The sequence below is a fragment of the Canis lupus genome, chromosome 33 (assembly GCF_003254725.2).
Source record: "Canis lupus dingo isolate Sandy chromosome 33, ASM325472v2, whole genome shotgun sequence".
In the NCBI taxonomy this organism is placed as follows: domain Eukaryota; kingdom Metazoa; phylum Chordata; class Mammalia; order Carnivora; family Canidae; genus Canis; species Canis lupus.
Window position 1 is genome coordinate 28,064,585 of NC_064275.1, and position 22,727 is coordinate 28,087,311.

General features: G+C 48.2%; 1 protein-coding gene across 1 annotated transcript in view; it reads right to left on the minus strand.

Moving 5' to 3' along the window:
- Positions 1-22,727, minus strand: part of ITGB5 (integrin subunit beta 5) — a 115,890-nt gene that overhangs the window by 67,519 nt on the left and 25,644 nt on the right. Inside the window, exons 4-5 of the mRNA XM_025474752.3 lie at positions 18,035-18,284; positions 8,258-8,426 (exon numbers count right to left, since the gene is read on the minus strand). Of these exons, the coding sequence (XP_025330537.1) occupies positions 8,258-8,426; positions 18,035-18,284 (419 nt within the window). The remainder of the gene's footprint in view (positions 1-8,257; positions 8,427-18,034; positions 18,285-22,727) is intronic.

Here is a 22,727-nt window from a genome sequence, read left to right on the forward strand (position 1 = left end):
TATTTCTTTCCTTGGGGAAAGAAATCTTGGCCTGTGAGTCAGGATTTAGACATTCCCTTCGAGCCCAAGCCCAATAACATGCAACAGATCGTGTCTGATGTAGACTCTACGGGACAGTCCAATCCAAATGGAAGAAGAGAAGTATTTGGAATGCGTGAAGCTGAACCACATGAAGTTCCTATTTTTTTTAGCAGAAACTATTAGTCAAGTATCAAGTACCATTGATCATCAAGTATCAGTAACTTCACATGGTTCCCGCTAATGTTTACACATAGGTTGTTTATTACCTACTGGTGGATCTGCAAGCTCAAATCAAACCCCAAGGATAGGGACTTTTTCCCATTTTTCTTCAGTTTTCTCCACCGCACCTGCCCCTGAACACGCACTGGGCACTCGATAACTACTTTCTGAGCTGGAAGTATGGCCAACAATGGGGCTTCTGGTTCTCTTTAATGGATGCATACACAGTGCAGTAAATGACATGGAGGCAGCCTGGTCCAACAGGAGGGCGGATGGGCTTGGAGCCAGGTGGACCTGCCAGGTTCCTGAACTTAGAAACATTAATGAATCTGTGAGAACAAGGCATCTGTTTACTCACCAAATGTTTAAGAGGGTCCTGTTATGTGTCAGGCAATGTGCTGGGTGCTAGGGAAATATGGTAGTGAGAAAAGAGATTGGGTCCCTGCCTTCAGGGGTCTTACTGTCTCAAAGGGGAGGCAGACATCAAAGAGTGGCTCAAATACAAATAAAATGGTAACCAGAGTAGAAGTGACCAAGGGCCTGGTGCTCTGACCTCATCAGGAGGCTCAATCGGGCTTCCTCGATGCATAGACGAGTAAGTGGAAGTCTGATGCATAAGTAGGCAGAGATTAGACAGTCAAAGAAAAGCAGGTTTGAGGGGAAGAAGGGAGGGATGAAGAGGCGAAGCAAAGAGGATTTTTAGGGCAGTGAAGCTGTTCCGTATGGTACAACAATGGTGGAAACATGTCATTGTACGTGCATCCAAATCCATAGAACTATACCAAGAGTGAACACAGAGTCGACTATGGTCTTTGGCTGATAACGATGTGTCATTGCTGGTTCATGGATTGTAACAAATATACCACTCTGGTGGGGGATGTTGATGGTGGTGGGGTGGCGTGGGGCTGGAAGGGAGGGCGGCAAGAATAGGAGGTAAATGGAAACTCTGTATTTTCTCTTCTATTTTGCTCTGAACCTAAATCTGCTCTTAAACAAAACAGAGTTTGATTGATTGACTGATTGATCGATTTTATTTATTCATGCGAGACACAGAGAGAGAAGCAGAGACACAGGCAGAGGGAGAAGCAGGCTCCGTGCAGGGAGCCCGATGCAGGACTCGATCCCAGAACTCCCAGGATCATGCCCTAGGCCGAAGGCAGACGCTCAACCGCTGAGCTACCCAGTTGTCCCCAAAATAGAGTTTATTAATCAAAAAAAATAAAAATAAAAAAGGAAAAGAAAGAAAAGCAGGAATACAGTAGGAGTATTGCAAACAGAGGAAACAGCATGTGCAAAGGGCCCTCCCTACATGAGTTAGAAATAACGGAGTCAAGGTCACCGTGGTTGGAATGCAGAGGCCTGGGGTGGAGGTTTGGAGAGAGAGCAGGGCCAGAAGAGCCCAAGAATCAATCCGTGCCTCTTTCCCTCTTTGCCAAAGGCCATTTAAAGCACAGGGGAGCCGGCAACTTGAACTGAAACAGGGACATCCTCACCAGGCATGGTAACACAGCCCAGGGTGGAGTGAGCCTCCCACCCTCTCCCCAGGAGGGCTCTTCCCTGCCCTCATCAGCCCCGCAGGCCCAGGGGCGCGCACAGCCTCGAAGCAGGCACGGCAGCCGTGTTTTGGGGGACAGAGAGAGAGACAGAAGCTCCCGTCCCCGCCCTGGTGACAGTTCTGAGATGTCCCTCCGTCCATCCCCAGGCCCCATGTCAACAAGCAGCTGTCAGCAGGGCAGCCGATGCCCAAAGCACAGTTCACAGGCTCCAGACAGAACGAGGAAACATCATCTCAGGGGCGAAACGGTTACAAGATTCAAAAATGCACATTAAACCACAAGCATCTGCAAAACAGAAAGCCCAGGAGAATCTTCACCACCTCCGGCAAAAACGCCACGTGGGCTTGGGCACAGGGCCTACACACCTGCCCAGGTGGCCACAGGGCAGTTCCAGACCGTCGTGGTGTGTCCCCAGACACGGAGCCAGGGGCAGAGCTCCTGGGTGGAGCAAGGCCCGGGGTGCGGCACAATCAGCCTGCAGAAGCAGCTGGCGCAGGGCGGTGGAGAACCCAGACCGCGTGGACACGGACCATGACAGGGAGTTCCTTAGGGGTCAGGAAGGGCCGAGGACAGCTACCTGCTTCGAGCAAGTCCCTCCGTTTCTCAACTCATGCTTAAGAAAAACCACCCAAGTCTGAGGTTTGAAAGAAGTCAGCCAAACAAGTGAAGAACAAAAATTTTAAAAAACCAAAAAAAAACAAAACCCAGATCAGCGCTGTGGGGGACACTGCGAGAGGGAGGGGGGAGGGCAGAGTGGAAACTTCTCAGAGCTGGGCCTGACCCCAGGGATGGGGAACTTCCCACCCTCCGCGGGATCCGTAGCAGCCCCCCCACCCCCGGCCTGAGGCCCCAGCCTCACCAGGAGGGCCCGAAAAAGCCAAATCGAGGGCTCTGAGCAGACGGGGCGGGGCCACGACGAGCCCTTTATGAAAAGTAGCACTGGGCCGCACAACCGGATGGTGTCCGGAGCTCCCCCTCCGATCCCACCTCCTGGCACCTTCCAGATGGGCGCTCCGAGGCCCCGGGAGGTCGGCTGGCCTGCACCGAGCCAGGCGGCGTGGAAGAGGCTCAGCCTGCACAGTCAGGTCCTCCCTGCTCTGCGTGCCACGGTCTGGGGCCCCCGAAGCGCCAGGCACCAGGCGACCGTCAGCGCCCGGGCTTTAGAGTCAACCAGACCCGCTGCCAGGCCCTGCCCTCGCCCTTCCGACCCGTACGTTTCACGACTCCTGTGCCACGCGGGTCCTTCTCCGAAGGCCAGGCTCAGCCGCCGCCCGAGACACCCTGAAGGGCTGCTGTGGCATCAGAGAGGACCTACGTGAAACGCTCGGAGCGTGGGTGAGGGCTGAGCAAGGGCAGCAATTGCTTTTGTTTCTAGAGGTCCCCGGAATTTGCATTCCTGCAGAAAGTGTGGCCGGAGTGAAGCTGTCCTCCCCCCAGCAACTCTGGGGCTGTGGTCTCCATTTTAGATTAGAATGTTCTCATCAACAAAGGCATAAAGGGACCCAACCCATGCCACAGACTTCTTAACTCAGCCTGTAAACTTACTTTGTTTGCTTTGAGACTGACTCATCCACCTATTTCTGGGAGGAGATACAATGCTTTAAAAATTTAACAAACAGGGACAGGGACGCCTGGGTGGCTTGCAGTTTAGCATCTGCCTTCAGCCCAGGGCGTGATCCTGGAGTCCCAGGATTGAGTCCTGTGTCAGGCTCCTTGCATGGAGCCTGCTTCTCCCTCTGCCTGTGTCTCTGCCTCTCTCTGTGTCTCTCATGAATAAATAAATAAAATCTTAAAAAAAAAATCTAACAAACAATGCAAAATTAGAGAATCAATATTCAACCAAAGTGCTTGAAGGATGTGGAGGATAAATGTTGGGGTGCTAGAAGCTGAAGCCAAAAGGGGAATGTGCTGGGTCACCCAGATCTTACTTTCTGTCTGACTGGAGAAAGCAGCCCCTAGAACCTTCTGCGGCCAGGATGCACCCAGCCAAGCTCAAGTTCGCAGGTCACTTCTTTAACCGTGAACAACAACAAAGTGGTGACTGGCAACCTGGAATGCAGAGCTCTTTGGCCACCCGTCCCCTGTCTTGCCAGGCCAAGGGCAGGCCCAGTTCAGGGAGAAGGGGAAGCAGCCCCAGCCCCAGTCCCAGTCCGACCCACTCATCACATTTCTATCCACACAATTTGAGAATAAACAACCTAGAGTCAACTTCTACAGAGTCCTGGGGGAGCAATACAAGTGGTAATGGGGAAATTATTATTCTAACCAACAAAGGCTGGAGGATAGATTTCTAGGTAAAGATAAGAAACTAAGGGCAGTTTGCATTCCTTTTTATGCAACCTAGCCGGACAGAATGCATTGGGAAAAGAATGCCTGCATTGAGGGCAGAGGCGTCCCTTAGCTGTGAGCGCCTTTCAAGGGGTCTCTCGCAGCAGTGTGACAGGCTGGGAGAAAAGAAAAGACTTGTCCTCGTAGAATCAGGGTCCTTATCCTAAATGGGAAACAGTTTCCTTCTTTTTGCAAAGAACAGCTTTCCAAGAAATATAAAGTGGGCCGCGGAGGTGGGATTAAGGTCAGGCATGTGAACATTCCATACCCCTAAATCCCACAAGCTGATAACAGTCTATCCCAAGAAAACCCGGGGGAGAATGGAAGCAGAACAAAGCTTCCCCTGTGAGCTGCTCAAGCCGTTTATCAGCTCACCGCCAAGGGCTCGGGGTCACTCTGCTGTGGAGGCGGGAGGGTGAGGGACACAGCTGCCCAGCCAGCTCCAGCCTCCGTGACCCTGCTCTCCCAGCACAGCTCACAGGCCTGCAGGTGCTGTCATGCTTGGTTTTCGGGATTAAGTGGAAGGGCCTTTAATCTGCAACAATGAGGAGGCAGCAAAAAACTTGGCAAACAGAGCCAGAAATGCTCAGGACTCAAAAACAAAACAAAACAAAACAAAACAACCCACAAATCCCTCTCAAAATCAAATTATCTTTAAAAATCTAAATATCAAAAAAAAAATCTAAATATCATTTTAAAATATCTGGGATTTGCTTCAAATAATGGGAGAGAGAGCGATGAGGAACACAAATGAAACAGGATCGGCTAGGAGCTGATGACTGTCAAAGATGAAAAGAGTACATGGGTTTAATTCCATTGTTCTCTCTACTTTTGTACGTTTGAGATGCTTCGTTCTAACTTAAAAAAAAAATCATACAAACGCATCGTGAAAATGTAGATAAACGTAAAATTTACTAAACAGCAAAGAAAATGAAAATCACACATAGTCCTATGACCAGCGACAGTGACTGTTAATGTTTCGTTCTATTCGCTTCCCATCTTTTCCACATTCTTCTTTTGTTTGTAACCTAGCATCATCTGTTTGACCACTTCCTCTCTGTTGCTCTTACTTTATCTTAAGAATTATTCACAAGCCTCTACATGTCCTTTAAGGGTGTGATTGTTACGTAGTCTTTCCTCAAAGGGTAAGCGAAACCTACTTTCAATATCCGGCTTCTGTAAGTAAGGGTGTGGTGAACCAGGAAGGAAGGCATTTCTTCTATGGGTGATTCCAAGTACGAAAGAAATTTCTGGATATGTCTCCAAACATAAACACACGTGAAAAGGAATAGTAAGGGAGAAAGAAGCTGCTGACTCCCAGACTCCATGCTTCCAAGCACTTGTTAACGTTCTAGGTACTTGCTGACTGCAAAGGCCATGGAGGGAGGGAATGCCAGCAGACACAGGACAGAAACATACCCATGAAGTACCTCTCAGGCAACAGGAATTCCCACACCAGATCAGGCTATGAATTCAAGCAATCTGTCAGCATCTCTGAAATGCTCAAGTCTTGATATACGAAGTTTCCAGAGGGAAGAAGATTTGCATGGGCCTGGGGTGGTAAAGGAAGGCTCTGCAGGCACCAGAGTGGATCCAGCAGCGTCTCGGAGACCACTGTGCCTCCAGCATCCAATCATGCCACTCCAACTACGCTAACAGGATTAATATAACAAGGGGTTGCTTCTCCTGTCACTGAGTTCTTTCCCCCAAGCTTTCAAGAGGATTTCCTCCCTGCAAAAAAGAAAATCCACCGAATTCTCAAGATGGGGCCATGGGAGGGACCTTGTTTTCCCTGCACTATCTGTCCCCGCCAAGAAGCGGATTTGACAGCATATCTGTGAAGACGATGCCTCGTACCATCAATGCCTGAATGCCAGTCAAAAATATAATTTTTCATTCTGAAGCCAATCCACAAGTGGTCCATATTGTGACAGCTCTCTGTAATGACAGAGAGCAGACCACATCCTAGCCACATTGCGCCTGGCCTTCCTGGACTCCTACAGAGCACCGGGGGCCTCTGAAGCCATCCATGTGGCTCTGGCCAGCAGCTGCGAAGGTCACGCTGCAGCAGTCCTGGATAGGGAGCCACGGGAGACCTTCTCCAGCGGTGGCCCCCAGAACATAGCAAATGACAACAGACAGTAGGAGACTGCACTTTCTTCCCATTTTTTCCTTCCTTTTATCCCTCCCTGCCTACCATTTCAACTTTTTATTTCAGAAGGGACAACTGTGGCCCTTTTAGCACTTGGTCAAGATTGAGTGGAGAAAAGTGAGTCTGTGACACACTGAACACACGCTCTCGGAGGTCAGAAACTATGTACGTGGACAACTAAGTGCTTTCCACTTAGTACATGAATAGGAGCTTCTCCAAACTGAGTTCCAGTCCCCTTTCCCAACCCTCCCCCCAAACATGGGAGACCCAATGATTGCCCTCAAATCCAAGAAAGCATGATCATTTATACTTGCTCTAGGATAACCACTATGGAAGAATTGTAAAAGTATATGTTGGGATAGCAAATTCACGAGTGACTGCCTTCAAAATCTTCTGTGGTGGTTTTGACAGTAGAAAATTAGTTGAAGAATAAGTTATGACCTAACAAGTGCTGGGGAGGACAAGTAGAAAAAGGAACTCTCCTGCACTGCTGGTGGGGATAGAAATTGGTGCAGCCAGGAATCACAGGAAGGTTCCTCAAAAAATTAAAAATAGGGATGTCTGGGTGGCTCAGCAGTTCAGCGTCTGCCTGTGGCCCAGGGCGTGATCCCGGGTGCAGGGATCAAGCCCCACAACAGGCTCCCGGCATGGAGCCTGCTTCTCCCTCTGCCTGTGTCTCTGCCTCTCTCTGGGTCTCTCATAAATAAATAAAATCTTTTTTAAAAAAATTAAAAATATAAACACCACATGATCCAGATATTCCACTCACTACTGGGTATTTACCCGAAGAAAATGAAAACCCTTGAAATGATCTATGTACCCCTATGTTTACTGCAGTGTTATTTATGATAGCCAAGGTATGAGAGCAACTCAAATGTCCATCAGTAGATGAATAAAGAAAGATATATACACACACATACGAAATGGAGTATTATTCAGCTATAAAAAAAGATTAAGATCTTGCCATTTGCAACAACATGGATGGACCTAGAGGGTATTACGCCAAGTTGAAATAGATCAGAGAAAGACAGATACCTTATGATTTCACTTACATGGAACCTAAAAATTAAAACAAATGAACGAACAAACAGAAAGCAGAAACAGACCCATAAATACAGAGAACAAACTAATGGTTGCCAAATGGGAGGTTGGGAGGGCGGGATGGGGGGCGGGCAAAATGGGTGCAGGGAAGAGGGAGATACAGGCTTCCAGTTCTGGAAGGAATAACTTCGAGGGATGAAAGGTCCAGTGTAGGGAATATAGTCAATGGTTCTGTGACAGTGTGGTATGGCGGTGGACGGCAGCTGCACTTGTGATGAGCACAGCATAATACATACGCTATCGAATCACTACGTTGCACACCTGAAATTAATGTGGCATCATGTGTCCGCTATACTTCAATTACGGAAAAAAAGAAGTTATTACCAACATTCCATTTATATATTTCACTGAGACTGGAACCTCTCAAAGCATGAGTTCATTTCTGACCTAAGTCTACGTCCTCCCTATGGATTCATATATCACGGAGAAGCTGGAGAAAAACAAACAAACAGAAATGCAACCTAAGATGACATGCAATTCTCTTCTTCAGCCAGATTCCCTAATACAGCAATCTTTAAGATTTACGAAAATTGGGCCAGCAAGCTCAACAAGCTTCTATGCACAGGGCTTGAACTTGGCCTTTTTCCCCTGAAAAGCAGCAAAAGGGCCTAACATACAAACAGAGAACAGCTGTCCTCTGGCAGAGACCGTATCCACTGCACACAGCCACACCCTGACACAGGGACGCACCAGCTCTGAGCCATCTCTGAGCCATCACTGAGCCCCAGCTGATGTGACTGCTGTAGATTCCCCACGGGTCCCTGAGCTCACCCTCTGACGTAAGAACGGACAGGAACCACATGCCGGGGTGGCTCAAAATCGGCCGTCTCCTACGGGCAGTGCCAAAGCCCGCCCACACGGAGGGATGAAACCAGGTTACCTTGCAGACAGCCGCCTGGAGGACGGCGTCAAAGCCCCCCTCAGGCGCGTCGCGGTTCCGGGACACCCTCTGTTTGCGAACCTCCTCATTGAAGCTGTCTACTCTGTCGGTAAGAGGCAGCAGATGGCGGAAGCCAAAGGAGGGCACGCAGTTTGGGAATAATTTGTACCTGGAGAGAAAGAAGAGAAGGGTCACTTTGCATCACTGTAGGTGAATCTTAAACAACCAAGTACTCTGTGTGTTCACTGAGGGCCTCAAGCAGCACCCGTCAGTATGTTCCAGCACCTACTGTGTGCCCCTGGGACAGCACCTACTGTGTGCCCCTGGGACAGGCACGGTTTCTCCTTGGAGCGCCCAAAGAGGAAACAACACAGTTCTTATTCTACAGACGTCAAGGCCTCAGGCACAGGCAAGTAGTATGTCCAGGCTGTAAGGGGACGGAATGAAAAATGGTTCAAAAAAAGTAGAGATAATGGTGGGCCACTGTGGTCGGAGGAAGACGTCCTGGAGGAGCCCTGGCGTGGGCCTTGAGAGGTGCGAGCTGCCCAGTGGCTCGGGCGCCACGGCCTAGCAGCATAGCAGGGAAGGCTCTTGTGGGCTGAGGAAGGGGGGCGATATCGAGTGGGAGCAGCCTGAACAGAGCTACCCTGAGAAACCAGCTTCCCGCAGCAACTCCGCTGCCGCCGTGTGCCAAAAGGTCACATAATCCCGTTGCGCCAAGCCACTCACGGATCCTCGTGTGCCAGGACGTTCTGGCACATGAGCAAATGTTAAAGGAACAGGAATGAAAACATTCTTTCTGCTTCTTCATTCCTTTTACAAATATTGCCATGACAAACGACCAGTTCTCCTAAATGCAGCAGAAATTCAAAAACCAACCATCTTCGAATGGAAAATTCTATCTGGTGATTTGGGAAGAGGCAAGTATTGCACCTCAAAGGAATGTTAGTGCTGCCTCTTTCTCCTGTGATACTGGATGACCGCATCTTCAGTCAGTAGGAGAGTTCCCACATGGCCCCATACCTGGAGGAAGTCAGATCCCAATTATGGATCTAGGAGTCTCAGCTTGACATGTGGCCACTGACACAGGAAGAGAGGCCTTACATTGTTTCACAAATGCCTTCTCCAGGTGAGGGGGGAGAGGGTCCTAGCTGCAGAGAAGCACACGTGCAAGAGCCCTGTGGCAGGAGAGCACGTGGGGAGCCCGAGGACAGGACGGCCCTGAGGCCAGAGGGTGGAAGTGAGGGTGAGGATGGACCAACAGGAGGCCAGGAAGGCACACGGACAGACTGCGCAGTTGGGGGCCATGTTAGGGAAGCCTCTCTTTCAGAATGAAAAATGAAAGAAAAAAAAAAACAACCCACTAAAGGAGAGGCACAGAGGGAAGGCTTTATAACCCAATTTAAGCGGCGTACGTGGGAAGGGAAACAGGCTCAGCAACTACTGGGGATCCTGCCTAACTGCTGCCAGGGCAGGTTTGGACAGGCTCCTTTTCCCTAAATGAGAGGCAACCTCTAGTTTCTACGAGGCCATTCCACTCTCCCTGGGGACCTCCAGTGCCTGCTTCATCCACCTGTTACCACGACAAACCGGTTCTGGACAGAGTCCACCCCACTGCCCTACAGGCCCTGCTCTCTCTGGACAGGGGGCAGGAGCTACATGCTTTCTCCATCTGTCCGCCTTCCCTTTGTTTCACTCCCTCCTTCTTCCCCAAATCTTTACCCACACCTTGTGCTTGGACAGGACAGATTTTTGTATGACCCAGGCCACCCAAACGTTTTATTCCCGTCTCATTTTGCCATGGAGAAAAGGTCACAGACATTATACTCCCAGCCGGAAGAAGGAGCTGAGGTCCCATCAGTAGTTATTTGACAAGCGGACAGGTGCAGGAGGAAGTAAATATACACCAGCTCCCTTCCCCCAAGCCACCACATCTCTCTGTGCCGTGCTGGTCCGCGATTTAGGACTCCAGGCGGCTGTGTGTTGTCACAATTGATCGGGTGGGTTGAGGAAAGGGAGGAAGAGGAACAGAGGAGCAGCTGTCCTTCAGTGAGAAAGCCGGAGAAGCTGTGAAAGGCTCACCAGTATTAGCTCGGCATTTTCCACCTTTTCCCTTTCATTCCTGCTAACGGCATTAAGTAGATATATTTCTAATTGGAGAATTACTATTTATTAAATAGTCAGGCACTAAAAAATATGTTTGCCAGAGAAGCCTTCACGGCAGAGAAATTACTATAACCAAATCTCTTAGTGTGAAGAAAAAGGCTTTGTCACGCAGATCCCGTTGGTTGTCACAATGTCCTGGGCACCTGGAGGGGCTCAGGGGTTCAGTGCCTGCCTTCGGCTCAGGTTGTGATCCTGGGGTCCCAGGATCAAGTCTCACATCAGGCTCCCTGCAATGGAGCCTGCTTCTCCCTCTGCCTGTGTCTCTGCCTCTCTCTGTGTGTCTCTCATGAATAAATAAGTAAAATCTTAAAAAAAAAAATTATGATGTCTTCTGTGACTAGTTATTTAATTTAACTTATTTAAGTAAACTGAAGGTCTGGGTCTGTAAAGTGAAGGTTTGGGGGTCTACGGCCAAGGAAGGCTCCATCTCTTACCCTGCATCTATCCATAGAGCCCCGTTTAGGGACATGTATGGGGAGTTACTAAATTAAGGATTATGAACCAAGAAGATAAAAAATATATATATGCTTAACTTGCCTAGGGGAGCATGTACATATGAAAAGTGATTACAATTTAAAGATACCAGATTCAGACAAATCCAGAAAATAATCCAGGGCTTCAGGACAATATTAATGGATGAGCTGATGTGGAAAGACCTATCCCCCTTACTCGAAACATTTAGACCTGCTAAATAACACAAAATTTTTTCAAAATGTTAATATTGACGTTTAGCAGGGAAATCCCAAGTGCCAGAAATGAAGAAAAAGAATCGTTCAACAAATGAGCACGCTTACGAGACTAGGTGGGCCTGGAGCAAGAGCTCATGCCAAAGAGCTTCTGGATGTATCCCGAGCGGATGCAAGGGCTGGGGGCAGGAGTTTAACAGGGATGGATAAGGCACTGGAACAGAGCTCTCTGCACAAAGCTGAGCACACAAAGAGCTGCCCTGCCCCCAAATCAAAGATAAAAATTCCAGCCTGGGAAAGAAGCAAGGAAGCTCCATTCCAGGCCCAGAGCGAGATGAATCACCCATAAAAATTGTAAACTCCAGGCCTAAGCAAGCCAGAATTCACTATTTTTATGGTGAAGGAACCCCTCAACTGAGAAATGAACAGGAAAACTAATCCCATTGAAACTCAGGGGGTCCTGGCAGCGGCAAACATACAACCGCCCTGCAAGGACGCAGACAGGCCAGCATGCCTGGGGCTGTGATCCTTGCATGGAAAATCACCTCCGATGAAGAGGAGCTAATGAAACAAACTACCGTGAAGGAATGTCCACAAATGCAACCAACTAAATGATCCGCAGTTCAAGAAACAGAGATAAGAGAATGATTTAAAGTACTGCAAAACTAGGATATTGAAGACATTAAAGGGGAGGAAAGAATAGATACCAAAGCCAGAACAGGATATTATTAGAAGGAAAAAAGTCAGAAGGCTCTGGAAAAAAAAAAAAAAAAGTATAAAAAAATAGAAGTTTGGAAAAGAATCAAACAACAAATAGTGAAATTTAAAACTGAAACTTCAGTATACGGATGAAACAACTGAAGAACAAAATAGTAAACTAGAAGAAATTTCCTATTTATGGAAATTAGCGTTAGAAAATGAAGGGGAGATGAAAAGAGAAAAATGCCTGAAAAATTTCAAGAATAAAGATGTATTCTCAGGCTAAGCAAGCAGACCAGATTCTGAGCAATGTAAATAAAAGTAAATTCAGCCTAGACACACTGAAATGCGTATCATTATAGAATATGAAAAGCACGGGAAAATATTAAAAGCCACCAGAGAGAAGGCAAGCCATTAGACGGACAGCAGACTTCACATCAGCCATAAGATACTCCAGAAGACAACAAAATCGTACCATCAAGGTGGTGAAGGAATACTATGTCCCCTTGGAAGAAATACAGGAAGGGTAAGAAAAAACATAAATGAGGAAGGATGAAATGTGTTATCCCTCTTGTACAAGTTTTTCATGTCTATTTCCATATGTGTGTGTGTGGCGAGAACATTTAAGACCTATTCTCTTAACAACTTCCAAGTATACAAGTATACGTTCCAAGTCATCACCGTGCTGTACATTACATCTCCAGAACACACTCCTCTTATAACTGGAAGTCTGTACCTTTTGACCAACCTTTCCCCCATTTCTCCCACCTCCCAGCCCCCAAGCCCCAGCAACCTACCAGTCCACTACTGTGTCTCTGTGAATTTGGCTTTTTTAGATTGCACAAATAAATGTGACGTGACATGTGACATATATTTCTTTTTTTTTTATGTATTTTTTTAGAAAGAGAAAGCATGAGCAAGCACAGGAGGGGGAAGAAGGAGAGAGAGTTTTTTTTTTAATTTTATTTATTTATTCATGGGAGACACAGATAGAAAGGCAGAGACACAGGCAGAGGGAGAAGCAGGCTCCATGCAGGCAGCCCGATGCGGGACTCGATCCTGGGACTCCAGGACCACACCCTGGGCCAAAGGCAGGCGCCAAACCGCTGAGCCACCCAGGGATCCCAGGAGAGAGAGTCTTAAGCAGATTCCACACTGAGCCCAATGCGGGATTCAATCCCACCACCCCAAAATCACAACCTGAGTTGAAACCAAGAGTCATACGCTCAAATGACTGCACCACCCAGGCACCCAGAGACATGACATGTATTTTAACAACAAGCTACCTCCAGCAGAAGAAAGTATGTTCAGGACCAAAGATAACATGTTGCATTAAATCCTTCAAATCCTGTATCAGTGAACACCACCTGACTTTCCCCCATGACACTCTTCCTGTTACTCAGAATAGCAATTAAACAGTTCTTTATTGGGACTTCATTAGGATAAAAGCTTCTGCACAGCAAAAGAAAGAGTCAACAAAACCAAAAGACAACCTACAGAATGGGAGAAGATATTTGCAAATGACACACCAGATAAAGGGCTAGTATCCAAAATCTGTAAAGAACTTACCAAACCCAATACCCAAAGAATAAATAATCCAATCAAGAAATGGGCAGAGGACATGAACAGACATTTCTCCAAAGAAGACTTACCAATGGCCAACAGACACATGAAAAAATGCTCAACGTCACTCGGCATCAGGGAAATACAAATCAAAGCCACATTGAGCTACCACTTCACACCGGTCAGAAAGACTAAAATTAAAAAGTCAGGAAATGACAGATGTTGGTGAGGATGTGGAGAAAGGGGAACCCTGTCTTGCACTGTTGGTGGGAATGCAAGCTGGTGCAGCCACTCTGTATGGAGGTTCCTTTAAAAGTTGAAAATAGAGCTACCCTGTGTTTCAGCGATTGCACTACTATTTACCCCAAAGATACAAATGTAGTGATCTGAGGGGTACCTGCACCCCAAAGTTCAGAGCAGCAATGTCCAAAACAGCCAGACTATGGAACGAGCTCAGATGTCGATCAACAGATGAATGAATAAACAAGAAGTGGTGTATATATACACAATGGAATACTCCTCAGCCATCAAAAAACCTGAAATCTTGCATTTGCAATGATGTGGATGGAACTAGAGGATATTATGCTAAAGGAAATAAGTCAACCAGAGAAAGGCAATTATATGATCTCACTCAGATGTGATTTGTGAAACAAAACAGAGAATCATAGGGGAAGAGAGGGAAAATTAAAGCAAGACAAAATCAGAGGGGGAAACAAACTATAAGAGACTCTTAATCACAGGAAACAAACTGAAGGTCCTTGAAGGGGAGTGGGTGGGAGATGGGGTAACTAGGTGATGGACAGTAAGGAGGGCACGTGATGGGATGAGCACTGCGTGTTATATAAGACTGATGAGTCACTGACCTCTATCTCTGAAACCAATAATACATGTTAATTAATTGAATTTAAATTTTAAAAACTTACAATGAGAAAAAAAAAACAATTCTTTAATCAGATGATTAAATTATGCTACACCTTTTTTCTTATTATGGCAGCCCTGGTACTACTTACCAGGTACTACTTTCAGTTCTGGCATTTCTAGCACATTCTAAGGTAGGAAAGGATGAGTCTAGAATTTTGATCCTTTGGCAGAACTATCTGGAGCAGGAGGAGGGACAAACCTCAGGAAGACCCATGAAGAGCCAGCTCTCTCTTCTCCGAGGTGTCCTGCACAGGTGGTTAAGCCACTCCTCCTGACCCCATCTTCCCAAAACTCCCTGGGGGTCACAGCTGTTTCCACTCCCACGGGGGAGAAAAGCCCAAAGCAAGATGCCACTGGAGCTTGAGAAGAGCGCTGTGACTTCTCTGCACACTAGCTGAAGGAAAAGAACAGACGAGGATCACAGACCATGTGCCCGGAGCCAGGGATGAAAGGCAGGCGAGTGAAGCGGGTCAGGCGTCACACGAGAGAGTGGTGGCAGCAGCGGCGGCCAAGGCTAGGTACAAGCCCAGCTCTGCCAGACGTCCTCCTCATTCTAGAAAACGTGCAAATCCTGGTTCTGCTTCTTCTTCTTCTTCTTTTTTTTTTTTTTTAAGATTTTATTAATTTATTTTAAAGAAAGAGCGCAAAAAAAAAAAAAAAGTAAAGAAAGAGTGCGAGCAGGGGGAGGAGCAGAGAGAAGAAGCAGACTCTACGCTGAGCAGGGCTCCATCTCACGACCTGAGCTGAAATCAAGAGTCCAGATGTTCAACCAACCGAACCGCCCAGGTGCCCCCATCCTGGTTATTCTTGGTCAAATCTTCTAGTTTTTTTTAAAATGTAGGTAACTAATACGCAATGCCATTAAAATTTAGAAAAGCAAACCAAGCACACACAGGCCGGATCGGACCCAGGAAGAGCCACCTTTCGCCGTTCTCCCCAGGAGCAGTGGGGACCTCCGAGACCTGGGACACCACACCCGCTTGCCACTGCCTGGTCCTGGGGAGATAAACCCCAGCCTGTCTCATTGAGCCGCAGAGGGACCCCCTGACGTGGCACCCAGCTTGGAGGAGAGATTTGCCTAACTTAGCCCTGATGCTTCCTTCGAAACACCCATTCTTCACTAGATTTCCTGTCCCGTGGGTCTTTCAGAGTGTCTGTGCTCACTGTGAGGACTGTCACTGTCTACAACCGGGTCTGCCTTCTAGGGCTCAGAGAAGGACTCTGGAAAAGTGGTGGGTGATAGCCTTGAATATTTGGATGCTGAGCTCCCAGAGCCAATCCTTCGTCCTCTCCGGGCTTTCACTCTAGCATATCTCACAGTCATGGTCCTTGGAGAAATGACTGCGGAGACACACCCTGTCCGTCTGGAGACAGGACTCAATCAGAGGGCAGGGGTGAAAAAGCAGCAAACAGGATCACGATTCTTGATGAACTGAAGAAAGTTTTGGCTAAGATGCTGTTACACCAGGTAAGAAGCAAAACTCCAATCATAGGACACTTGGCACCGAGACTCAGCTGAAGGGGCCTTGGAGACAGGACCAGAGTGATAGTGGCACCAGCAGGACCAGTAGCCACCTGTGGCCAGGAGAAAGCGAAACCCAGCAAATGGTGACGCCAGGCCTTTTCACAGTTAAATAACTTAGAATCACTTTTGTCCTTAAGCCTCTTTCTTGTTTTTTTATTTTCTTACCATTGGGTCAGTTCCCAAACGGTAAGGGATGATCTAGAGGAGCTTCAAGGAGAATATCCAGAGGATCTGGGAAGATTAAGGAGGACATACATGACCACCATAAAAACACCACCACGTCCCAACCACCCAGCCCAACCCAGGGCTGGATGCTGTTGAGGCTGCTGAAGATGAGCTGAGGAGCTGGACAGGTTTATGGGCTTAGAAACAGTGCTCTTCCTCCCTGGCGGCAGCCAAGTGACCCAGGAATCAAAAATGCCACCATAAAGTGAAAGGGCCGGGATCTGAGTCCCCTGCCAAGGGAAGCAGCTCAACCCTCAACAAATTTTATACAAGCAAGATATAAGCTCTGATGGTGCTGAGCCACCGAGATTGGAGGACTGTGACAGTAGCATGGGCCTAACATTGTCCTTAGGCAAAGCACCTTGAGAATGGGCTTGGTTTGAGGACGGGTCTTACCTTCTAACTGGACTCTGGGAAAGCATCTGTGCTGTTGTGTGATTTTGGATGGGGAAAAGCAAGCACCGTGTCACTGGGAATGCAAACTCTAAAGCAGTTTGTCTGGATTCTTGCCCCAAGGCTGCCCCTTACTAGTTGTGTCATCTCGGATAAGCTGTGTAAAGTGTCGGTTTCCTCATCTGGCAAAGCTCACGGCTACCATAGAGACCTCAAAAGACTGTCATGGGATTCCAATGAGATAATCCATATGGTGCAAGGCATTTCATACAGTGCCTGACACTTGGTAAGAACCTAAGTCTTGGGAACACCTGGGTGGCTCGGCAGTTGAGTATCTGCCTTTGGCTCAGGGCGTGTTTCTGGAGACCCGGGGTCAAGTCCCACGTCGGGCTCCCTGCAGGGAGCCTGCTTCTCCTTCTGCCTGTGTCTCTGCCTTTGTTTCTCATGAATAAATAAATAAAATCTTTAAAAAAAAGAACCTAAGTCTTAGCTGTTTCTTACCTAGTAACTCTCCTGGGGCCTGATATTCCAAAGCCTGACTAACATTGAATGTAGCGATGAGGAAGAAAGAGTTGGAAGTTACCACTCATTGTCACAAACATTTATGGGAACATTTGCAAGACTGGAAAGAAACCAGCCCTATAGAGGTTGCCTTAGGGAAGCTGGAGGCTATGACCCCCCCACACCCCCCAACAAGTACACGATGGCAGAGTCCTGTTCACCAACCCTGCTTCCTCTTCTTCCTGGGCACAGCTAACCTCGTTTCCAGCCTCCTTGTGAGGACTCTGTTGGTTGATAAAACGCAGGAGCCGAAGAGGCAAAGGCCACTAAGTCCTGGCCCCTCAGCTCCTCCTATGAGCCATCACCTGGACGCAATGACCATAAAAACCACATGTGGAAGATGAAGAAGTAGAGGGTGGACAGAGCCTGGGTCCTTGAGCCCCTGCTTGGAAGACAGGTGGCCACTGACCAGGAGCTTCATCTAGATTTAGAGGAACAGGAACTAAACTTCCATCATGACATACTTTTGGATTTGTGTGCTGTGGCAGTTAGATATTCCTGCTCTCTGATAATCTGTCAAATATTTTTTTTTTTTATGTCAAATATTTTCTGATTCAAGTACCTGACTTACAGTGGGGGGAAAAAGTCGTACCTTGAAAACACAGGATTTCCATCTCATTTTGTCAAGGTAAGTTTATGTAAATACAAAAACAACCAATAATACGCTTGTCCCCAAGGACCTCGGGTCACCCTACACAAGGGCAAAGTCTACATTGTCCCGCCGCCCGCTCCCTCCCGGAACGTCTGGGCGTTCACTTCCTGACAACATAGTCTTAATGTAGAAAACAGTGCTGAGTGTCAGACAGGCAGGAAAACAAATGAGCTCCGATCATCATAGCTCCCTACAGCCTTGCAACGGCTCATGCCCTCACACGTAGCGGTAGGGGGACAGAACTGGGTCATCACCGATCACACTACACACGAAGTCTGCTCCCGCCCTGCCCCCAAATACGCCTTCCCCTTTCTGTGGGCGACGTTTTCTTGCTACTCCATTCTCCCGCCCTTAAATACCCAACAGAAGGATTCCTGGTCACTCACCCGATGCACGGATTGGTCTGGTACCTTGGCGCTGTGTAGGAGAAAGGGGAGATGTTCTTGTCTACAAAAGACCCAAACCCCAACCGAAAGTTGCTGGTGAGCTTCCCCATCTCCTCAGCGAGTTTGGTACCCAGGTTCCGGATGCTGTCCAAGTCGTCCTTCATGGACAGGGAGAGGTCCATCAGGTAGTACAAGTCCACAGGATAATCCTCCACCTGTCGAACCTGCAGCTGGAAAGTAGTCTTGTCACCTGTGCCAACAGAGAGGCCGTATACAGGAGAGGTCATCCAACTTGCTGGGGGCTGAAGGGATGGATTTCACTTTCAAAGCTAGGCCCCTCTTGCCTTTTTTTTTTTTTTTTTAGTGCCTTTTGGCAGAAGTATTTTTTCTGGGAAGTACAGTAATGGAAGGGAACATGGTGCTGAGGGGGACGTTATAGGTTCTCCTTCCAAATACTTAGCTCAGGTTTTTAAGGGGACTCTTTAACAACTCGTCTCCCCAGTAGTATTCTGATGGGAGTGTGACCAGGAGGAGACTGGAGGGGGGGGGGGGAAATGAAATAGAAAAGAGGGAATAAACAAAAGGAGATATGTGCATGAGTAAGAACTGAGGTGGGAAGAAAGAGGACCAAGGCGGTGAGACACACAGTTACTTAAAATACCCCTTAAAAGGGCAAAAATATTTATGCTTCTGGACACCTGGGTGACTCAGCGGTTGAGCGTCTGCCTTTGGCTCAGGGTGTGACCCTGGGGTCCCGGGATCAAGTCCTGCGTCAGGCTCCCTGTGCAAAGCCTGCTTCTCCCTCTGCCTGTGTCTCTGCCTCTCTCTGTGTGTCTCTCACAAATAAATAAAATCTTAAAAAAAAAAAAATGTATGCTTCTGCCACATTTTTTTTTTCTTTTTTCACATTTTCTATTCTATTTCACCCTTTTCTATTTCCCTAGCCACTTATGGACAATAGTACTTAGTTCTTGGGCATCCGTGACATTTTGGGATAGCAGAGATATGAATCATTATCATCAGAAGGTATATGTATAAATACAGGAAGACAGATTCCAAATGTTAGCACCATCAACATGAAGGGGGAAAAAAGAAAGAAAGAAAAAAAGAAACGCTACGGGGTTTGTCTACCAGCTACAAGAAGAGAAAATAAAAAAAAAAAAAAGAGAGAGAGAAAATAACTTTTGGTTCCACAGGAACAGGGCAGAGGAGAAGGAGGAATGAATTCGGAGGGAAATAAATGAAAAGTCGGTGCCTGGGAGGCGTGGCCTTGCAGGGTCACCTCCCAGGGTTTACAGAAAGGCCCAAGTCAGCACAACAACCAGAGGACTCATGCCAGGATGATGATCCTAAATTATTTCATAAGCTCTAAAAACACATCATTTGGAACCAACTTCAAGAAGCAATCATACCAGGCAATTTTATCTGCCGTTGGGCTTGTTCATTTTTCAGAGGCACCAACACGCCCTTAAACTCTCTCTGCCGAGAAGCTGCACCCACATTTGAAATCCGGACACACGCGTTGGGTGTTCAGAGGTGCCACAGTGAAGCTGGCTCCCCCAGCTGGGTCCTCACCGGGTCTGCTGGCGGCCACCCCCCAGGGAAGCGAACCTGTCCTCCAGTGGACAGCCGGACAGCCGGCGGGCTGAAGCCTTCCTGAACCTGCGGGGGAGGGAGCCCAACCACAGGGGCCCCCTGCCCTCCTCCCACCCCACAGAGGCCTGTTGCATTGACGGGACCACGGAGACCCCAATGATCAAAGGGCCTCAGTTCAGGTTCCACCTCTGGAGGTGACCCCGGGAGCATCCTGAGCCCGGGTACCCCGCAGCTGATGAAGGCCACAGGCGCTCCCGGCTGCCCCAACCAAGGCAAATTATTATGATTATTTGCTGCCTGAGTGACAGCCCGAGCCGCTTCCCCAGACTTGTCTCGGCTGCTCCCTCCCTCCCGGACACCGCCGCGGGGCGGTCCCTGGGGCCCCTGCGCATAGGAGCCGGCTTTTAAAAACCATCAGAACCTGACTCAAGCACAGGAATGTTGGAGCTTTCTTCCAGAAGGAATTCTGGACTGCCGCGAGGTCGGCCTCTGGCTCCCATCAGGCGGACGGAGCGGTCGGGCGCTGCGCCCCTCCCAGGCCTGGATGACACATCGGGCGGGGGGGGGGGGGGGGGGGGGGGGGGGGGGAAGGGCAGGAGGGAGGAGAGGCGGGCCCAGGCCCCAGGGGGTGCAGCCTGCAATCCCCCCCCCCCTCTGTCCAACCCCTGACCTCTTTGCGGGGTCGCCTGTGCCCTTCCCCCCAAGTTCCCGACTACATTTTCTTTAATGCAGACCCACTTCTGCCTTTTTGTGGTAGAAGCATCTGGGTGCTTCAGGACCAGGCCAGGGCTTGCATCTGGAGAGGGATCTGAGGGAGGGAAGAGGCTGCGAGGCTTGGAGAAGGACAGCTGGGCTGGAACTCTGGTCACCAAGAACTGGGGAGACCTCGGGCTCCTCTAAACTTGCTATTCACGCTCCGGATCCGGGAAATGGGAGGATGTTCACTACTACGGGGATCAAAGGAGACAATGTCTGCTAACACCTTTACAGGAGGAGAAAAGCTTCCACCTGAGTGCCTCCAAAAGTCTGTTGTTGTTTTATTTAAAGATTTTATTTATTTATTCATGAGAGACACACACACACACAGAGACAGAGAGAAAGAGGCAACGACACAGGCAGACGGAGAAGCAGGCTCCACGCAGGGAGCCCAACGCTGGACTCGATCCCAGGTCTCCAGGATCACGCCCTGGGCTGAAGGCGGCGTTAAACCACTGAGCCACCCGGGCTGCCCCCAAAAGTCAGTTATTAGAGCAATTTCCTGTAGGGATAAAAAGGGAGACAGAAAATTCTGCCGGAAACTTGTGTGTGAATGGCTACGGCCTTGGGCATTAAATGTAACTCCACATTTTCCAGACGTGAGGGCAAAAAGGGAAACAAGGTGTGACACACAAGTTTGTATGTGCTCAGCAGGCTTCTACTCTCAAGTGAGAAAGGTCCTGGCATCAAATTCTAAGAGAAATTGGTTACTGAAAAAGCACACATACCCCTCCCCGTTTGGGGGCTGCAAACGCAAAAAAAGAAGTATTTTGGGTTGTTTTTTTTTTTTTTTAAGATTTTATTCATTCATGAGAGACAGAGAGAGACACAGGCAGAGGGAGAAGCAGGCTCCACGCAGGGAGCCCAATGCAGGACTCGATCCTGGGTCTCCAGGACCACGCCCTAGGCCAAAGGCAGGTGCTCACCCGCTGAGCCACCCAGGGATTCCCAAAAAAAGAAGTATTTCTCCCAGTTTTCCAAAAAGGGAAGGGTGTAAGAAAGAGGGTAATATCATTTGCATTCAGAATGAGGGGTCAGTTCACCGTGACCTCAATTATATCTGATTTTATTTTTTAAAATATCTTATTAACACAAATTTAAAAAAGATTGTATTTATTTATCCATGAGAGACACAGAGAGAGAGGCAGAGACACAGGCAGAGGGAGAAGCAGGCTCCATGCAGGGAGCCCAATGCGGGACTCGATACTGGGACCCTGGGATCATGCCCTGAACCAAAGGCAGATGCTCAACCACTGCGCCACCCAGTCACCCAAGCGTCCCAACTTCTTGTGTTTTTAAGACTGATTTTTGTTCAAGTGTTCAGACACAGCAGTATTCCATCCACTAAAGACTCTTGCCACCCTTCAATAAATAGAAGTAGTTTCTGATTCCTCAGAATTACCCTTCTGTGCCGAAAATTAACAGAAAGAAGGGACATGTTAAAATCAGCTACATTACAAACAGGACCTCTGCTGAGCGAGGAATTAGGGTCCAGGTGCACACCTTCTGACTGTCATCTAGCTCTTCTGTTTACTGTAGCAGAAGGTAAATCAGTATCCCAGAATTAAATCCAGACCTAGAACCAAAGAATTGGCTCCCTGGCCTAGGACAAGGCTGGTGTGCCATAACGCACCCTACTCCTTACTCCAGAATTCAGACTCTTGACAGATGGAACCAAGGAAGGAACCGTGGGAAGACATGGTTGACCTCCACCAGTGTCTGCCCCCAAGCATTAGGCCTTGGCATTCCTAGTTTCCTTGAAAATAACCCTGTCTTGGGGCAGCCCCAGTGGCCCAGCAGTTTAGGGTCGCCTTCAGCCCAGGGTGTGATCCTGGAGACCCGGGATCGAGTCCCACATCAGACTCCTAGCATGGAGCCTGCTTCTCCCTCTGCCTGTGTCTCTGCCTCTCTCTCTCTCTCTCTCTCTCTCTCATGAATAAATAAATAAAATCTTTAAGAAAAAAGAAAAGAACCCTGTCTTACTCCATTTGGGCTATTCTAACGAGTACCACAGACTGCGTGGGACTTTTAAGCAATAGAAATGCCTCTCGCACAGTCCTGAAGGCTCCAAGTAAGTCTAAGATCAAGATCCGGGTGTTATTCTGTATGTTGGTAAATTGAACACCAATAAAAGATTAATTTATTAAAAAAAAAAAAGATCAAGATCCATGGTTGATTTCTGGTAAGAACCCTCTTCTGGGTTGTAGACTGCCAGCTTCTTGCTGTGTCCTCACACAGCAGGAGGGACAAGGGAGCCCTCTGGGGTTTTTTTTTTTAATTCATAGCACTAATCCATTCATGAGGGCTCTACCCTCATGACCTCATCACCTCCCAAAGACCC